This window comes from Arachis hypogaea, chromosome 16 (assembly GCF_003086295.3).
Source record: "Arachis hypogaea cultivar Tifrunner chromosome 16, arahy.Tifrunner.gnm2.J5K5, whole genome shotgun sequence".
In the NCBI taxonomy this organism is placed as follows: domain Eukaryota; kingdom Viridiplantae; phylum Streptophyta; class Magnoliopsida; order Fabales; family Fabaceae; genus Arachis; species Arachis hypogaea.
In genome coordinates, this window is record NC_092051.1 from 47,763,428 (window position 1) to 47,779,895 (window position 16,468).

Here is a 16,468-nt window from a genome sequence, read left to right on the forward strand (position 1 = left end):
AATACATTTATGATTAACTATGATGTTTTAAAATTGAATAAAGTTCTACATCCAAGTCATAATTCTAATCAAATCTAAGTAAGTATTTTAAATTTACGTGCGTATGTTTTACTGCCATCGCTTCTTCTTCTTTCAAATTGGCGCTTGCAGGTTCTTCTTTTCTGATGCTGCGTCTTCTTCTTCTTTTCCTTTTTTGATATCTTTCTCTTTCGTTATCGTCATCACCAACAATGCCAACATTTTACTAACATTTTTATTGGTTCTAATTTTCTCTATCATTAATTAATTTTGGTTCATTTCTTTGTTTATTGGAGGTTCATTTGGATTTAGAAATGAATTCGATGTATTTTTATTGATAATTGAGTCTTTTTTATTGCTTGTTCAAATCTGAACTAATTTCGATTTATTTGTCAATTAATTGAGGTTCACTTGATGCTGCTAATAAGTATTGACCAAATTTTTTATTCCTTAAGTAATTTTAGTTCATTTCTTAGTTTAATTGAGATTCATTTAGATCCAGAAATGAATTCGATGTATTTTTGTTGATTATTGAGTCTTTTTTACTACTTGTTCAAACCTGAACTAATTTCAATTCATTTATGTGTTAATTGAGGTTCACTTGATGCTGTTGATAAGTATTGACCAAATTTTTTATTCTCATTTGGATCCAAAAATGAATTCGATGTGTTTCTATTGATGATTGAGTCTTTTTTACTACTTGTTCAAATCTGAACTAATTTCGAATCATTTATGTGTTAATTGAGGTTCACTTGATGCTGCTGATAAGTATTGACCAAATTTTTTTATTCCTTAAATAATTTTGGTTCATTTCTTTGTTTAATTGAGGTTCATTTGGATATATCCAAAATGAATTTGATGTGTTTTTGTTGATAATTGAGTCTTTTTTTACTACTTGTTCAAATCTGAACTAATTTCGAATCATTTGTGTGTTGATTGAGGTTCACTTGATGCTGCTGATAAGTATTGACCAAATTTTTTTATTCCTTAAATAATTTTGGTTCATTTCTTTGTTTAATTGAGGTTCACTTGGATATATCCAAAATGAATTTGATGTGTTTTTGTTGATAATTGAGTCTTTTTTTACTACTTATTCAAATCTGAACTAATATAAGTTCATTTGTGTGTTAATTAAGGTTCACTTGATGCTGCTGATGATAAGTATTGACCAAATTTTTTATTCCTTAAGTAATTTCGGTTTATTTCTTAGTTGAATTGAGGTTCATTTGGATCCAAAAATAAATTCGATGTATTTTTTTATGATTGAGTTTTTTTGATTGTTTGTTCAAATTTGAACTAATTTTAGTTCATTTGTTTGTTAATTGAGGTTCACTTTATGCTGCTAATAAGTATTGACTAAATTTTTTAGCAAAGAATAATGAAATTATTCATTATCACTTTATTCAATTGAATTATATTCCATTCAATTCCATTCAATTTGTCTTGAAATTTATCCCAATATTTGGGATAAATTGTTTATCGACAACACATCTGGACTGCAAATGAACCAAAATATTATTATAACAACACCATTATGTAATAACAAATGAATCAAAAATTGTGCATTCGATAAACTCAGAAACGCTTGTAATTTCGGTACATTTGCTCTCGTTGTCCTGTACAATTCAAAACTCGTCTTTTGCTTCGTCTTTTTCTTCTTTTTCATCTTTTTTTCTTCATCTTCTCTTTCTTATTTCATTTTCTCAAAAATTCCTCTTAATTTATTCTCTTGAGAAGAATAAAACCAAGAAAAAGAGAAAAATATCAAACAAAAAAAAGAATAAAAGTTTATATTTGTACAAAAGTGTAAATCATAACATGTTACTAAAATAAAAATACTATTTTTTTTATCTAAATATTATTAAAAACTTATTTGAACACAACATTTATTGTTGATGACTTTGGATTATTGTCTTCATCTATAATTAAAACGTTTAGGCCATTGTAACTCTTAACTCTTGACAAAGCAACGTAAAGTTGCCCATGGGTGAATACTGATTTTGGCAAGTAAAGTTTTACATGTGATAATGATTTACCACATAATGAAATACTTTGATTTTTCAATGTTTTTCTCCTCATGTATAGTATCCTGTTAGTCAATAATGTCCAAGTTACATTCTAAATACAATTTGGTTTTCTAACACTATTAGATATCAATAGCATCACAAATAATTTTCTCAATTAATAACTAGACCTCATTAATAGCTGCAATGAATTTTCTATCATCACACAGTAGTCCCATAAAATAGAAAGCATTTTAGAAGCTATGATATGTAATCCCATTAACTATCCTAATAGACTCATATGTTGTGTAATTTTTTTGAATAGTTTACAAAATTCTCAGATAGTAGATATCACCTGTAGCCGGTGAAACATAGTTTAACCTCCCAATAGGATACTCTCTCTTGTGTGGATGTCATTTCCTTTTTTTTCAATCATAAACAAATTGATTTGGAAACTCAGCATACGCTAAAGTTTGACATGTTTCAAATTATTTGTTGGCTTCTATCCATGCTAAAAACATCGTACCTTTTCCTTTCTCTTATTTCATGATTTTTTTAATATTGTCATCGTCTTTAAAAATGATATTTTACTTTTTAGGCAAATAAAAGGTTAATCTCATCACTGAAGGCCATTTCCGATGAATATCATAAGTCAAAGTTCTCCACTCAGCCTCCTGTGTAAACAAATATCCGCAACAATAAAATTATTTGATCTCATATATAATACGTTTTTTTAAGTATGCTTATCTTTTATATTTTTAATATTAACGTACTAATAATAACATTTTAAATAAAAAAATAAAAAAATATTTATTCACCAAAAATTAGTTTTTTAAACAAATTAAAATCCTTCAAACACAAAAAAGTGTAATATTACAAAAATATTTATAACAAAATAAAGTTAAGATAACAATTTAAATAAAAAATACTAAAACAAATAAATTTAGATTTATAGAATAAAATCTTGAAACAAATCTAAATAAATAAATTTACATTGAAGTCAATATTAAAATTTCTAAATTTTATTTTTGTAACACCCAACTTCCGACACGTCATGACCAATGCCAAATGTTCAGGTGTTACTCGTCGTGCGAACCTACTTAGCTCTAGACTCAGATTTTTATAAATTAATATCAATAAAAGCCTTTATCGGTTTAATCGTGAATAAATTATTATTCGTGGATTAGCATTTAGTTACTCGCAAGGTTAGTTTCTTCAAAGTTGTCGTGTAAGAAAACACAAGGCAATAGAGAATAACATATATAAACATATATACAATATACACATGAGTTAAGTTCAAGGATACGTGTCATCTATCAAAGCCGAGTATCACACCAAGTTATATGTACAGATACAAAAGAAGAAATCTAAGTTGTCGCGAAACAGAAAAAAAACAAACACAGATATTCAAGGCACAAACATATATATAACAAGTAAATAGCATGCACAAGAAAGAAATGATAGTAAATAATTCACAAGAAAAAAATGGTAGTAATTAATAATTAATTAATTAATCATTTTCATTTTATAAAGATTCGTAAAGTATGTTTTTTTTAAAGTATGCTTATTTTTTATATTTTTAATATTAATATACTAATAATAATATTTTAAATAAAGAAATACAAAAAATATTTATTCATCAAAAATAATTTTATTAATAAATTGAAATCCTTCGAGCTCAAAAAAATTTATTACAAAAATATTAGAAGTTATAACAAAATTATAATTTAAAGACAAAATACTAAAATAAATAAATTTGAATATATAGAATAAAATCTTCAAACAAAATTAAATAAATAAATTTACATTAAAATTAATATTAAAATTCTTAAATTTCTTTTTACTTATCTATTATGTGTAAGTGTTTATATTTGAATTTTTAATTAAATGTTTATATTTAAATTTACATTGAAATTAAGTGTTTATACAACTGAAAAGCTATAAATCTTTAATTCGTATTTTTATAATTGACTCATAATTAAAGTTTTTTGAAACCTAATTGACTTTGATTTGAATTTAAAATAAAAATTTTAATAACTAACTAAAAAATAATATAATATAAACAAAATTATTATTGCTACACAAACACTAATTGAATAATTATTAATTATTATTTTTATTATTAGGTGAAAACTAATTCGCAATTAGCTATAAATCCTAAGTGATAAAAGTAATTCTACTCAATTCGAAAGATGATGAAAAGTATCTTTTAATTATTATTTAAATAAAATTATAATTGTTATTACGTGAACCTACTTAATTCATCTATAAAATTAAATTAAAGAGATTTTTTATCTTTCTATTTAGTTTATTTAAATAGAACTTAGTTTTTTCAAAAATCACAATAATTACGAAAACTTATTAACTAAGGAATAAATTTAAATTAATTTTTTGAAAATTTTAATTTATTAGTTTAGTAATATAAGATAACTACAATAATCAATAATTAAAAAGAGTAATTTATAAATAACTTAAAATTTAAAAAGTAACAACTTAAGCAAATAACTTAAAATTTAAAAAATAGCAATCTAAGCAAAACAACTTAAGCAAATAACTTGAAATTAAAAAAAATATCTTAAACAAATAATAATTTATAAATAAAATTTTAAAAAATTATAGTGAACAACCTAAACAAATAATAATTTATAATTTTTAAAAATTTATAGTACCAACACCTAAGTAAATAATTTGTTCAACAATATTAAAAACTAAATACCCAACAACCTAAGAAAGCGTATTAAAAATTTAAAAATTTACAACCTAATCAAATAATGAGTTATAATTTATAAATAAAATTTTTAGTGATGACAGCTAAGCAAATAATTAGTTCAACAATATTAAAAACTAAATACCCAACAACTTAAGAAAGCGTATTTAAAAATTCAAAAGTAACAACCTAAGCAAATAATAAGTTATAATTTATAAATAAAATATTTAAAAAATTTTAATGACGACACTTAAGCACATAAATTCCCAAACTCAATATATGAGAGCTACGTCAGCATAAGAGATCTCCAGTTGTATTACTATAACGATTACTATAAAGATAAAGATTTCTCTTAGCAAAATTTAGATAATTAAATAATATTATTTTTTTAAATTAATTTTTTTAAAAATTTTAATTTATGAGCAAATAACTTCAAATTAAAAAGTAACAATTTAAGTAAATAATAATTTCTGATTTAAAAGAGTAATATGTAAATAACTTAAAATTTAAAAAATAACAACCTAAGCAAATAACTTAAAATTTAAAAAATAACTACCTAAACAAAATAACCTGAAATTTAAAAAATAACAAGTTAAGTAAAACAACCTAAGCAAATAATTTAAATTTAAAAAATAGTAACCTAAGTAAATAATAATTTATAATTTATAAATAAAATTCTAAAAATTTCTAGTAATGACATCTAAGCAAATAAATTTCCAAACTCAACTTATGAACTACGTCATAAGAGCTTTCCAATTGTATTATTATAAAGATAAAGATAAAGATTATAAGAACTTCTCAATTATATTATTACAAAGATACCGGTGTTTTAGTAAGTTTTAACGATTGATTTTAATTTTATATATATATATATAAAAGATCAAGTTAAAAATCAATGAAACACTGTTACGGATCTGGGCCACAGATCCCGAGCCCGAGGTTGGACCCAAACCCGGCTTCCCGGGCCCGACCCGCCTCTCTCCTCTAGAAGGCCCAAAAACCGGCCCTCTAGAACTCTCAACCGACTTTCGAAATCAAACGCCTCCCTTATCTTAGCCAAATAAGATAAGATAAGATATTCACCATCACCTATAAATAGAGGACCCACGTCTTTCCAAGTATTCATTCATCCCTCACGCCTTCTACCTCTTAGATCCATTCTGACTTGAGCGTCGGAGTGTCTTTGCAGGTACCTCCCCCCATTGCTCCAGTCAAGTGATCCGGCATCCGCCTCGACCCGCAAGTTCCCGATCCATCTCTCAACCCGTACCGGAGACTTCCAGTACATTGGCGCCGTCTGTGGGGAATTGCGCCGACTAAGCCGGAATGGGGGACGTACTGGAAGAAGCCTCCTCAAGCCGGGAGGACTCTCAACCAAAGAATCCGATCCCAGAACACCAAGAGGTCACAAACTAGGGAAGGATAGCAAGTATTGTCCACCATACAAACGACCATATCATCACGGAACCGCGAATCCCCGAGAAAACGGGGGATAAAGCGGCACAAATCATCCAAGATCTCTGCCTTCGGGTCCAGGAACTCGAAGGCAAATTGGCCAGCAAGGAAAGACACAACAACGAACACGGAAGCCACGCAACTTCCAGGTCAAAATCTCGCCACGGCAGATCGCCGACTCGGCGACACGATAGAAGAGACGGTCGCAGCACCTCGCGCACCCACGGGAGAGAGAAATCACCAGAACGGCGATACAGCAAAAGACACAACCGCAACACTTCCCGAGACCCGAGTCGTCAGCACGACTCGGACGAAGATCGGCGCCACCGAGATACTAAACGCACAAGAAACGACCACACAATAATGGGAGCTACTCCTTTCACAGAAAGGATCTTAAGAGCAAAACTCCCTAAAGGTTTCGACAAACCCACCGACATGAAGTACGACGGAACCAAGGATCCCCAAGAACATCTAACGGCCTTCGAGGCCAGGATGAACCTAGAAGGAGCAGCCGACGCGGTCCGATGTAGGGCCTTCCTAGTAACTTTAGCGGGGCCAGCAATCAAGTGGTTCAACGCCCTCCCAAACGGATCCATAACTAGCTTCCACGACATCTCGTGAAAATTCATGGCCCAATTCACAACTAGAATCACTAAAGCCAAACACCCCATCAGCCTACTAGGGGTCACCCAGAAACAAGAAGAATCCACAAGGAAGTACCTCGACCGCTTCAACGATGAATGCCTAACGGTCGACGGACTCACGGATTCCGTCGCAAGCCTCTGCCTAATCAACGGGCTCATGAATGAAGATTTTCGCAAACACCTCACCACCAAACCAGTATGGAGTATGGACCATGCACGAGATCCAGAACGTCGCCAGAGATTACATCAATGATGAGGAAGTCAGCCAGGTCGTCGCCGCCAATAAACGGCAACACGGCAACACCCAGCACGGTAGCTCGGCGCCCCGACATAACCCACCACCCAGAGAAAATCAGAGGGACCACCCTAAGCCAACAAACGCCAACCGACCGCCCAGAATCGGCAAGTTCTCTAATTACACACCCTTGACAGCCCCAATTACCGAGATATACCACCAAATAACGGACAAGGGTATCATCCCAAAAGCTCGGCAAATGAAAGAAAGAACGGGCGGCAGCAAAACCTTTTACTCTGACTACCACCGAGGATACGGGCACAGGACACAAGACTGTTTTGACCTCAAGGACGCCCTCGAACAAGCCATAAGGGACGGAAAACTCCCAGAGTTCGCTAAAATCATCAGGCAACCAAAGCGCACGGAAAAAGATAGGTCGCCAGAGAGAGAAGGGCGCAACCCGAGGACACAAAAACAAACCCCCAGAGAAAAGCTCAGAAGACGACCCGACCATAATAGTAAATGTTATCACAGGCAAGGACGTATTAAGTAAATCAAAATCAACACTAAAAAAGGACCTCAAAATCCTGGCCGTCAGGGACCAAGCTCCAACCACAACCACCGGTAAAATGATAACTTTCCTACCCGAGGACTGCCAGCATGGCACCTCGGCTGAAGACGCCCCTTTTGTCATCTCAGCAAGAATCGGAATAGGACTCGTTCGAAGAATACTGGTGGACACCGACGCAGACTCCAACATCCTTTTCCGAGGAGCCTTCGACAAGCTCGGGCTCCGCAACGAAAATCTCCAAACACACCGCAACGGTGTCACGGGACTCGGGGACAACTTTCTCAAACCAGAAGGTTCCATCACCCTCCCCCTCACCATAGGAACAGGCAACCAAAGGATGACAATTCTATCTGAATTCGTGGTCCTAGAAGACTCCACTGCTTACAACGTCATCCTCGGAAGAAAAACAATCAATGATTTCTCGGCCATCATCTTTACCAAATACCTCCTTATGAAGTTCATAACGGAGGACGGCTCCATCGAAACCATCCATGGAGACCGGGAAGTCGCGGCAGAATGCAACAACACCAGCCTAGCTCTACGAAAAAAATCCCGCGACGCGGCTGGGATATTCCTAGCCGACCTGGACGCCCGACAAGACGGCCAACCTAGGCCTGAACCGGAAGGCGACATGGAAAAACTACAAGTAGGGCAAACCAAGGACGAATACACCTTCATCAACAAGAACCTCCCATATGACCTTAAAGAAGACCTTTCCCAACTCTTAAAACTAAACAGAGACTTGTTCGCTTTTACACCAGCCGACATGCCGGGAATAGATCCCGACTTAATGTCCCACCGGCTAGCCGTAGATCCCAAGGCCAAACCCGTGGCACAAAGGAGACGGAAAATGTCGTCAGACCGAGCGGCCGAGGTCAAAAGACAAGTACAAGCCCTACTCGAAGCAAACTTCATCCGAGAACTACCCTACACGACGTGGTTAGCAAATGTCGTACTGGTAAAAAAGTCCAACAGAAAGTGGCGAATGTGTGTCGACTACACGGACCTCAAGAAAGCCTGTCCTAAAGACGCTTTTCCCCTACCAAACATCGACGGATTGGTGGACGCCGCATCCGGACACCGATACCTCAGCTTCATGGACGCATACTCCGGCTATAATCAAATACCCATGCACCGACCCGACGAGGAAAAAATGGCATTCATCACCCCCGACGGAACGTACTGCTACACAGTCATGCCCTTCGGCTTGAAGAACGCCGGAGCCACCTACCAACGGCTCGTTAACAAAATATTTCAAGACCTGTCCGGAACCAAACTAGAAGTCTACATAGATGACATGCTCGCCAAGACCGACTCCGGCGATCAACTCATCAGCGACCTCAAGGTCATCATGAACACATTACGAAAGCACCAAATGCGACTCAACCCGACAAAATGCGCTTTCGGAATGGAGGCTGGGAAGTTTCTCGGCATCATGATCACACAACGCGGAGTTGAAGCCAACTCAGAAAAGTGTCGCGCTATCCTTGAAATGACAAGCCCAAAAAACGTAAACGACATCCAAAAGCTCACCGGCCGACTAACAGCACTATCTCGCTTTCTCGGAGCATCGGCTCAAAAAGCAATCCCCTTCTTCAAACTAATGAAAAAAGGAGCCCCCTTCAAATGGGAAGCAGAATGTGAAGAAGCTTTCCAATATTTCAAGAAAGTCCTAGCAGAACCACCAGTCCTCGCCAAACCCCAAACAGGGGAGACTCTCTACTTGTACCTCTCCATAACGGAAGAAGCACCCGCGGCGGCACTTATTCGCGAAAACGAAAAGAAAGAGCAAAAACCCATATACTTCATAAGCAAAGTCTTTCAAGACACGGAAACCCGCTACTCGCGCCTAGAAAAGCTAGCCTTCGCCCTCCTCACGGCCTCCCGACGTCTACAGCAATATTTTCAGGCCCACCCCGTGGTAGTTCGAACCGACCAAGCGGTTAAACAGGTACTACAAAAACCCGACCTAGCAGGTAGAATGCTAGCATGATCCATCGAACTATCCCAGTTCGATATCAAGTTCAAACCCCGATACGCGATCAAAGCACAAGCCATGGCCGACTTTATCGCCGAGATGACACCGGGAAACTCCACCCCCGAATCATGGAAACTACACGTTGACGGCTCCTCGAACGTCACTTTCGGAGGCACCGGAGTCATTCTCAAAAGTCAAAACAGAGTCGTGATCAAACAGTCAGTACGATACGAATTCCCAGTCTCAAATAACCAAGCAGAATATGAGGCCCTCCTGGCGGGCTTAGCCCTAGCCAAAGAAGTCGGAGCAAAGGGCCTGGAAATAAACACGGATTCACAAATAGTCAGTTCCCAAATTAACGGAGACTACCAAACGCGAGATCCCCTGCTACAACAGTACCTTGCCAAAGTTAACAAATTAAAGGAAGAATTCAATCACGTAACCATACGGCACGTCCCCAGGGAGCGTAACGCCAGGGCTGACCTCCTCTCTAAACTAGCCAGCTGATAAACCACTATTTTATGGTTTATATTGTGTTTAATTGTGTGATTTTATCATGATCCTTACCCACTTATTCATTAAATTAGCATGCATTTAGATTTCCTTCCTGAATTTATTACATGTTTGAAAACTGCTTCCTAGAGACTTTAATTATTTATTTTTAATTCTCCTTTATTCCATTCGATGCCATGATCTGTGTGTAAAGTGTTTCAGACTTTATAGGGCATGAATGAGTTGGAGATTAGAAAGGAAGCTAGCAAAAATGGAAGGAACACAAGAATTTGAGGAGATAACCAACGAGAAGTGACGCGGTCGCATGGCTCATGCGACTGCACGAAGGAGAGCAAATCGCAGCGACGCGGCCGCATGGCTCACGCGGTCGCGCGGATTGGAAAGCCCAAGCGACGCGGTAGCGTGGATGACGCGAACGCGTGGCGAGGAAAAACGCGAATGACGCGTCCGCATGGATGACGCGATCGCGTGACATGTGCGATCTGCATAATCTGTAGAATTTGTTGGGGGCGATTTTGGACCCCATTTTGGCCCAGTTTTCGGCCCGGAACAGCAAACCAGAGTCAGAGAACATGCAGAAACAAAAGACACATTCATTCAGTAGTTTTAGAGCTAGTTTTTTTCACTCTCTTAGGTTTTCCTCTCTAGGTTTTTAGGATTTTAATTTTTCAATTGGTCTTAGCACTAGAACATTGAGAAGAGTTATTTCCTCATCAAGACTTCATCATTCTAGTTTGTTTTCTTAACTTGGTTTTATTCTTCCATGTTCTTTGTTTTGTTCAATTTTGTCATTCAGATACTTTTATGATTATTTAATGCAAGGATTATTTCATTTTAATTCAATTTCAATTCCAATAATCATGTCTTCTTTTAATTCCCTTTCATGTGCTATGGATTCTTTATTTACAATGCGTGAGTAGTTTCCTTACTTGATGGGGAGTTGATTAAAAGGAACTCTTGAGTTGGAAGGATTGAAAGAAAATTTGTAATTGGGTTAAATGTTGGATTGCTATCCTGTCACCAACGCCAATCCCTTTGAACTAAGTGGGTTGCAACTTGTAAACAGATCTGGTATTCCAACTTGTTTGACTTTCCCTTACCTAGTAAAGGACAACCAAACAGAATAACCATTAATTATAAATTAATCTTACAATCGCACCATCAATAGTAGAAATTCCAACCAATCAACTCCTAGTCAAGGCTTTTATTCATATTATTTAAATTTTCTCAATTTACATCCCAATTTACTTAGCTCAACTTCTTGGAACATCTGATTAATAAGATTGCACACTTTTCTGCAACTCGTTGGGAGACGACCTGGGACTTAAAACTCCCAGTAATTTTAATTGAAATTCTCTATGACATACTTTTAAATTGATAGGCAGATTTTCGGTGAGTTAAGAACTATACTTGCAACGTAACCATTTTAATAATTTTTAATTCACCAGCTTCTGCGTCCCATAAATTTTTGGCGCCGTTGCCGGGGAGTTGCAATAGAGTGCTAATTTTATTAATTAGAATTTATTTATTTGCATTTTATTTAATTTTGCTACTATGAGCTGCATGTTTCTTCCGTCAAATGACGCGTTCACTTCCTGATCCGCGCTTGCTAATATTCGATCCTGAAATTAAAAGGACTATTTCACGAATAAGGCGAGGGCGGATCTGAAAGTGAATCTGAGGAAGAAACCAGCCCCCGTTCTATTGATTCGGTTGTTTTACGTGCAGAAAACATAGCAGCTAGAAGAGTTACCATTCAGGAGGAAGGAGCTCCTGATTTTACAATGCAACCGTTTCAAGCGCATCATCCAGCGGTAGCTACAGATTTTGAAATAAAGACTGCACTGTTAAATTTGATGCCCAAGTTTCATGGCCTACCTGCTCAAGAGCCTATCAAGCACTTGAGAGATTTCCAGGCAGCCTGTTCTACTGTCAGGCGTGATGGCACTGATGAAACTTCAATTCTGCTGAAAGCTTTTCCGTTCTCTCTTGAGGGAAAAGCAAGAGAGTGGTACTACACTCAACCTCTAGCAAATGTATCCAACTGGGATACACTCAGAAAGGAGTTTCTGGAGAAATTCTTTCCATCTGAAGTTACTGATAAACTGAGAAAGGATATCTCTACGATTGTTCAGGATGACAATGAGACTCTCTTCGAATACTGGGAGTGTTTCAATAATCTTCTGGAAGCATGCCCCCACCACATGATTGATAAGATCGTACTACTCAGCTATATCACATAAGGTATGAGGCCCCAAGATAAGACCACATTGGAAAGTGCCAGCAATGGGTCTATGAAGAAGTACAAGACCACTGATGAAGCTTGGCAATTGATCAGTGATTTAGCTGAATCTACTCGGAACCACAAACAGAAGCAAGGCCGTTCAAAAGCCATTGCAGAAGTATCTTCTGGCAGAGAGACTGCTGCTCTAACTCAAAGCATCTGTGAGATGACCAACCTGCTGAAGCAAATGCAGTTGAATCAACAAGCTCAGCAAACTCAACCGCAGCAAAACCAACAACTAGTCCCACAAAGAATTTGCAGAATTTGTGCTGATTACAGCTATTACACTGATGAATGCCCGCAGCTCCAACAAGAAGACAACATGGTGGCATCCACTCACAACTTCTATGACCGCCCCAACCAAGGGTACAATCAAAGTGGAAATAATAACCATGGATGGCAGGACAATTCAAACCAGAATTGGAGGGACAACAATAACAGGGGAGGTAGAGATAATCAGGGAAATCAGAGGTGGAATAATAACAACAACAGGCAGCAAAATCAACCTTACCGAGCACCTCACCTGAGGCAAAACCAAGGACCACCGAATAATCAGCAGCAAACCTCTCAATTTACTCATTCTTCTGTATCTTCTAATGAAGATTTATTATAAGCTTTTGAGAAAAGACAATTGGCCATGGAAAGTACCATCGTGAACAGTATTAATGCCAGTCTGAATGGTCTCACCTCTACTCTGCAAGCTTTTATGACACAGCTTTGTTCAGCACAAAATTCCAGTAACCAACCTTCAAGCACCACTGGAATCCCCTCTCAACCATTACCTAATCCAAAGGGAGGCATTAATGCCATCACCCTGAGGTTTGGAACTACACTACAGGAGAGGAATCAGGAGGAACCAAACTCACCAGAATACGCCTCAGTTGAAGAGGTGGTGGGAATCGAAGATGTTGAAGAGGAAGAGGATATACAGGACATAGCTGAAGAAGAGATAGCTCAACCACAAGAAGAAGCACCAAAAGGCGCAGGCACCACGAAAACCACTGTTCCCATTCCATTTCCACAGCTTGCAAGGAAGTCCAGGAAGCAGCTGGAACCTGATCCTAAAATGGTGGAGATATTCAAAAAGGTCGAGGTAACTGTCCCCCTTTTTGATGTTATTCAGCAGGTACCTAAATATGCAAAGTTTCTAAAAGACTTATGTATCCATAAAGACAAGATTAATGAATTAGAAACTATTCCTTTAGGTAGTTCTATATCTGCTTTAATGGGAGGATTACCTGAAAAATGTAGTGATCCAGGTCCTTGCATAGTTAGTTGTACTATTGGTGGTGTAGTAATTTATGATTGCATGTGTGATTTAGGAGCATGTATCAGTATAATGCCTTTGTCCATATATGATGTTTTGAGGCTCCCTCCCTTAAAAAGGTCGGCAGCTCGTTTTGTGTTAGCAGATAAAAGCATTATTACAGTGGCTGGAGTTGCTGAAGATGTTTTTGTGAATATTAAAGGGCTCACATTTCCCACTGATTTTTATATCTTGGAGATGCCCCATAATGATTCAGATAAGCCATCATCGATCATACTTGGAAGACCATTCCTGAAGACATCAAAATTCAAATTGGATGCTTTTTCAGGAACATACTCCTTTGAAATAGATGGCCGCATAGTGATCTTCAATTTGAATGGAGTCATTAACAACCCCCAGAAGATCGTTCTATCTTCCAGTGTGATGTCATAGACGAAAGTGTGGCTGAAGTTCAAAAAGAAGAGTTTGAAGAGAGGCACACTCGACAAGGTCCGAGTGTGAGGACCCTCTTAACTGACAGTGAGGGCACTTCGTCATTTTCACGAGCTCCAGATAATCCAGAGCCTGCCCATGATCAAAAGTTAGAATTGAAACCTCTTCCTCCACACCTCAAATATGCTTATCTCGAGGACGAGCAGAAGCTTCCGGTTATTATTGCAAGAGACCTGACTTCTCAACAAGAAGAGCAGCTACTTGCTGTGCTAAGGAAGCATAAGAAGGCAATTGGGTGGAGTTTGGCAGACATAGTGGGAATCAACCCTCAAGTATGCGAGCACAGAATATTTTTAGAAGAGGGAGCAAGACCTGTCCGTCAACCTCAGAGAAGATTGAATCCCACCATCTTAGAAGTTGTCAAGAAGGAGGTGACCAGACTATTGGAGGCCGGTATCATATACCCCATTTCAGACAGTGAATGGGTAAGCCCAGTACAAGTGGTGCCCAAGAAGTCCGGAGTCACTACCGTGAAGAATGAGCATGGAGAGCTCATAGCAACTAGAGTTCAGAATGCTTGGAGAGTCTGCATTGATTACAAGCCTCTCAACCAAGCTACCCGTAAGGATCACTACCTACTTCCATTCATTGATCAAATGCTGGATTGCCTGTCAGGTAAATCACATTACTGCTTTCTAGATGGTTACACAGGTTATTTCCAGATTCATATAGCTCCTGAGGATCAGGAAAAGACTACTTTTACATGTCCTTTTGGGACCTATGCTTATAAGAGAATGCCCTTTGGCTTGTGCAATGCACCAGCCACTTTTCAAAGGTGCATGATGAGTCTTTTCTCTGATCTTATTGAGGACTGTATGAAAGTTTTTATGGACGATTTTAGCATTTATGGTGATTCTTTTAGCCTTTGCTTAGATGGGTTATCTAGAGTATTAGATAGATGTGTTAATACAAACCTTGTATTGAATTTCGAAAAATGCCACTTTATGGTAAAACAAGGGATTGTATTAGGACATGTGGTATCTAATAATGGCATTTCTGTAGACCCAGCAAAGGTGAATGTTATTTCTAGTTTACCTTACCCCTCTTCTGTGAGGGAAGTCCGTTCGTTCCTTGGCCATGCAGGTTTCTACAGGAGATTTATTAAGGACTTTAGTAAGGTGGCACTTCCCTTATCCAGATTACTGCAGAAGGATATTGAGTTTGAGTTCAGTGAGGATTGCAAACAAACGTTTGATAAGCTGAAGACTGCTCTAATGTAAGCCCCAATTGTGAGAGGACCAGACTGGAACCAGCCGTTTGAAATCATGTGCGATGCTTCCAACCATGCAGTAGGAGCAGCGCTGGCTCAGTGTGAAGGTAAGGATCCTTTTGTTATTGCCTATGTGTCTAAGACTTTAGACACTGCCCAGTCCAATTATACTACTACTGAGAAAGAACTTCTTGCTATTGTTTTTGCTCTGGATAAATTTTGGGCCTATTTACTTGGTACCAAAGTAGTAGTGTATTCGGACCACGCAGCTCTAAAGTATCTATTAGCTAAAAAGGAGTCCAAACCAAGACTTATACGTTGGATACTGCTGCTACAAGAATTTAATTTAGAAATAAAGGACAGGAGTGGTAATCAGAAGTTAGTAGCAGACCACTTGAGTCGCCTTGAACATATTAAGGATGATTCTACTCCTATAGATGATAATTTTCCTTTTGATAACCTACAAGCAGTATCTGAGGTAGACCCTTTGTATGCACCTGTTGCTAATTATTTAGTTAGCCACACATTTCCTCCACATTTTTCTAAACATCAAAGAGACAAGCTGAAAAGTGAGTCTAAATATTATATATGGGATGACCCATATTTATGGAGATGTGGCGCTGACCAGATAATTAGACGTTGTGTGCCTCAATCAAAATTCCAGTCCATTTTAGAGGCCTGTCACTCATCTGAGAGTGGAGGACATTTTGGCCCTCAACGAACAGCTAGAAAGATCTTAGACTGTGGATTCTTGTGGCCTACTCTTTTTAGAGACGCTGCTGAGTTTTGTAAATCCTGCCCCCCATGCCAGAAATTTGGTAATGTATCCAGGAGGGATGAGATGCCTCAACAATATATGCTCTTCTGTGAAATTTTCGATGTTTGGGGCATTGACTTCATGGGCCCATTTCCAAATTCTAATGGATATTTTTATATATTGTTAGCTGTGGACTATGTTTCCAAATGGGTGGAAGCAATTCCTACGCGCACTGATGATGCTAACACTGTTGTTTCCTTCATGAGAAACCATATTATATGTCGCTTTGGATCACCACGAGTAATCGTGAGCGATCAAGGCACCCATTTTTATA

At 37.4% G+C, this 16,468-nt stretch overlaps 1 protein-coding gene and 1 non-coding gene across 2 annotated transcripts; one reads left to right on the forward strand and one right to left on the reverse strand.

Annotated features, from left to right (window-relative positions):
• The first annotated feature begins 7,691 nt into the window (after positions 1-7,691).
• On the forward strand, positions 7,692-10,118 carry LOC140180118 (uncharacterized). The gene is made up of 2 exons (XM_072220514.1): positions 7,692-9,392; positions 9,645-10,118. Exons 1-2 carry the CDS (start codon positions 7,692-7,694, stop codon positions 10,116-10,118), a joined length of 2,175 nt encoding a protein of 724 aa, XP_072076615.1.
• Positions 10,119-12,226: 2,108 nt separating this feature from the next.
• Positions 12,227-12,334, reverse strand: LOC112761725 (small nucleolar RNA R71). Its single transcript, XR_003182106.1, has one exon. It is a non-coding gene; the product is annotated as a small nucleolar RNA R71 (small nucleolar RNA).
• Positions 12,335-16,468: the final 4,134 nt, after the last annotated feature.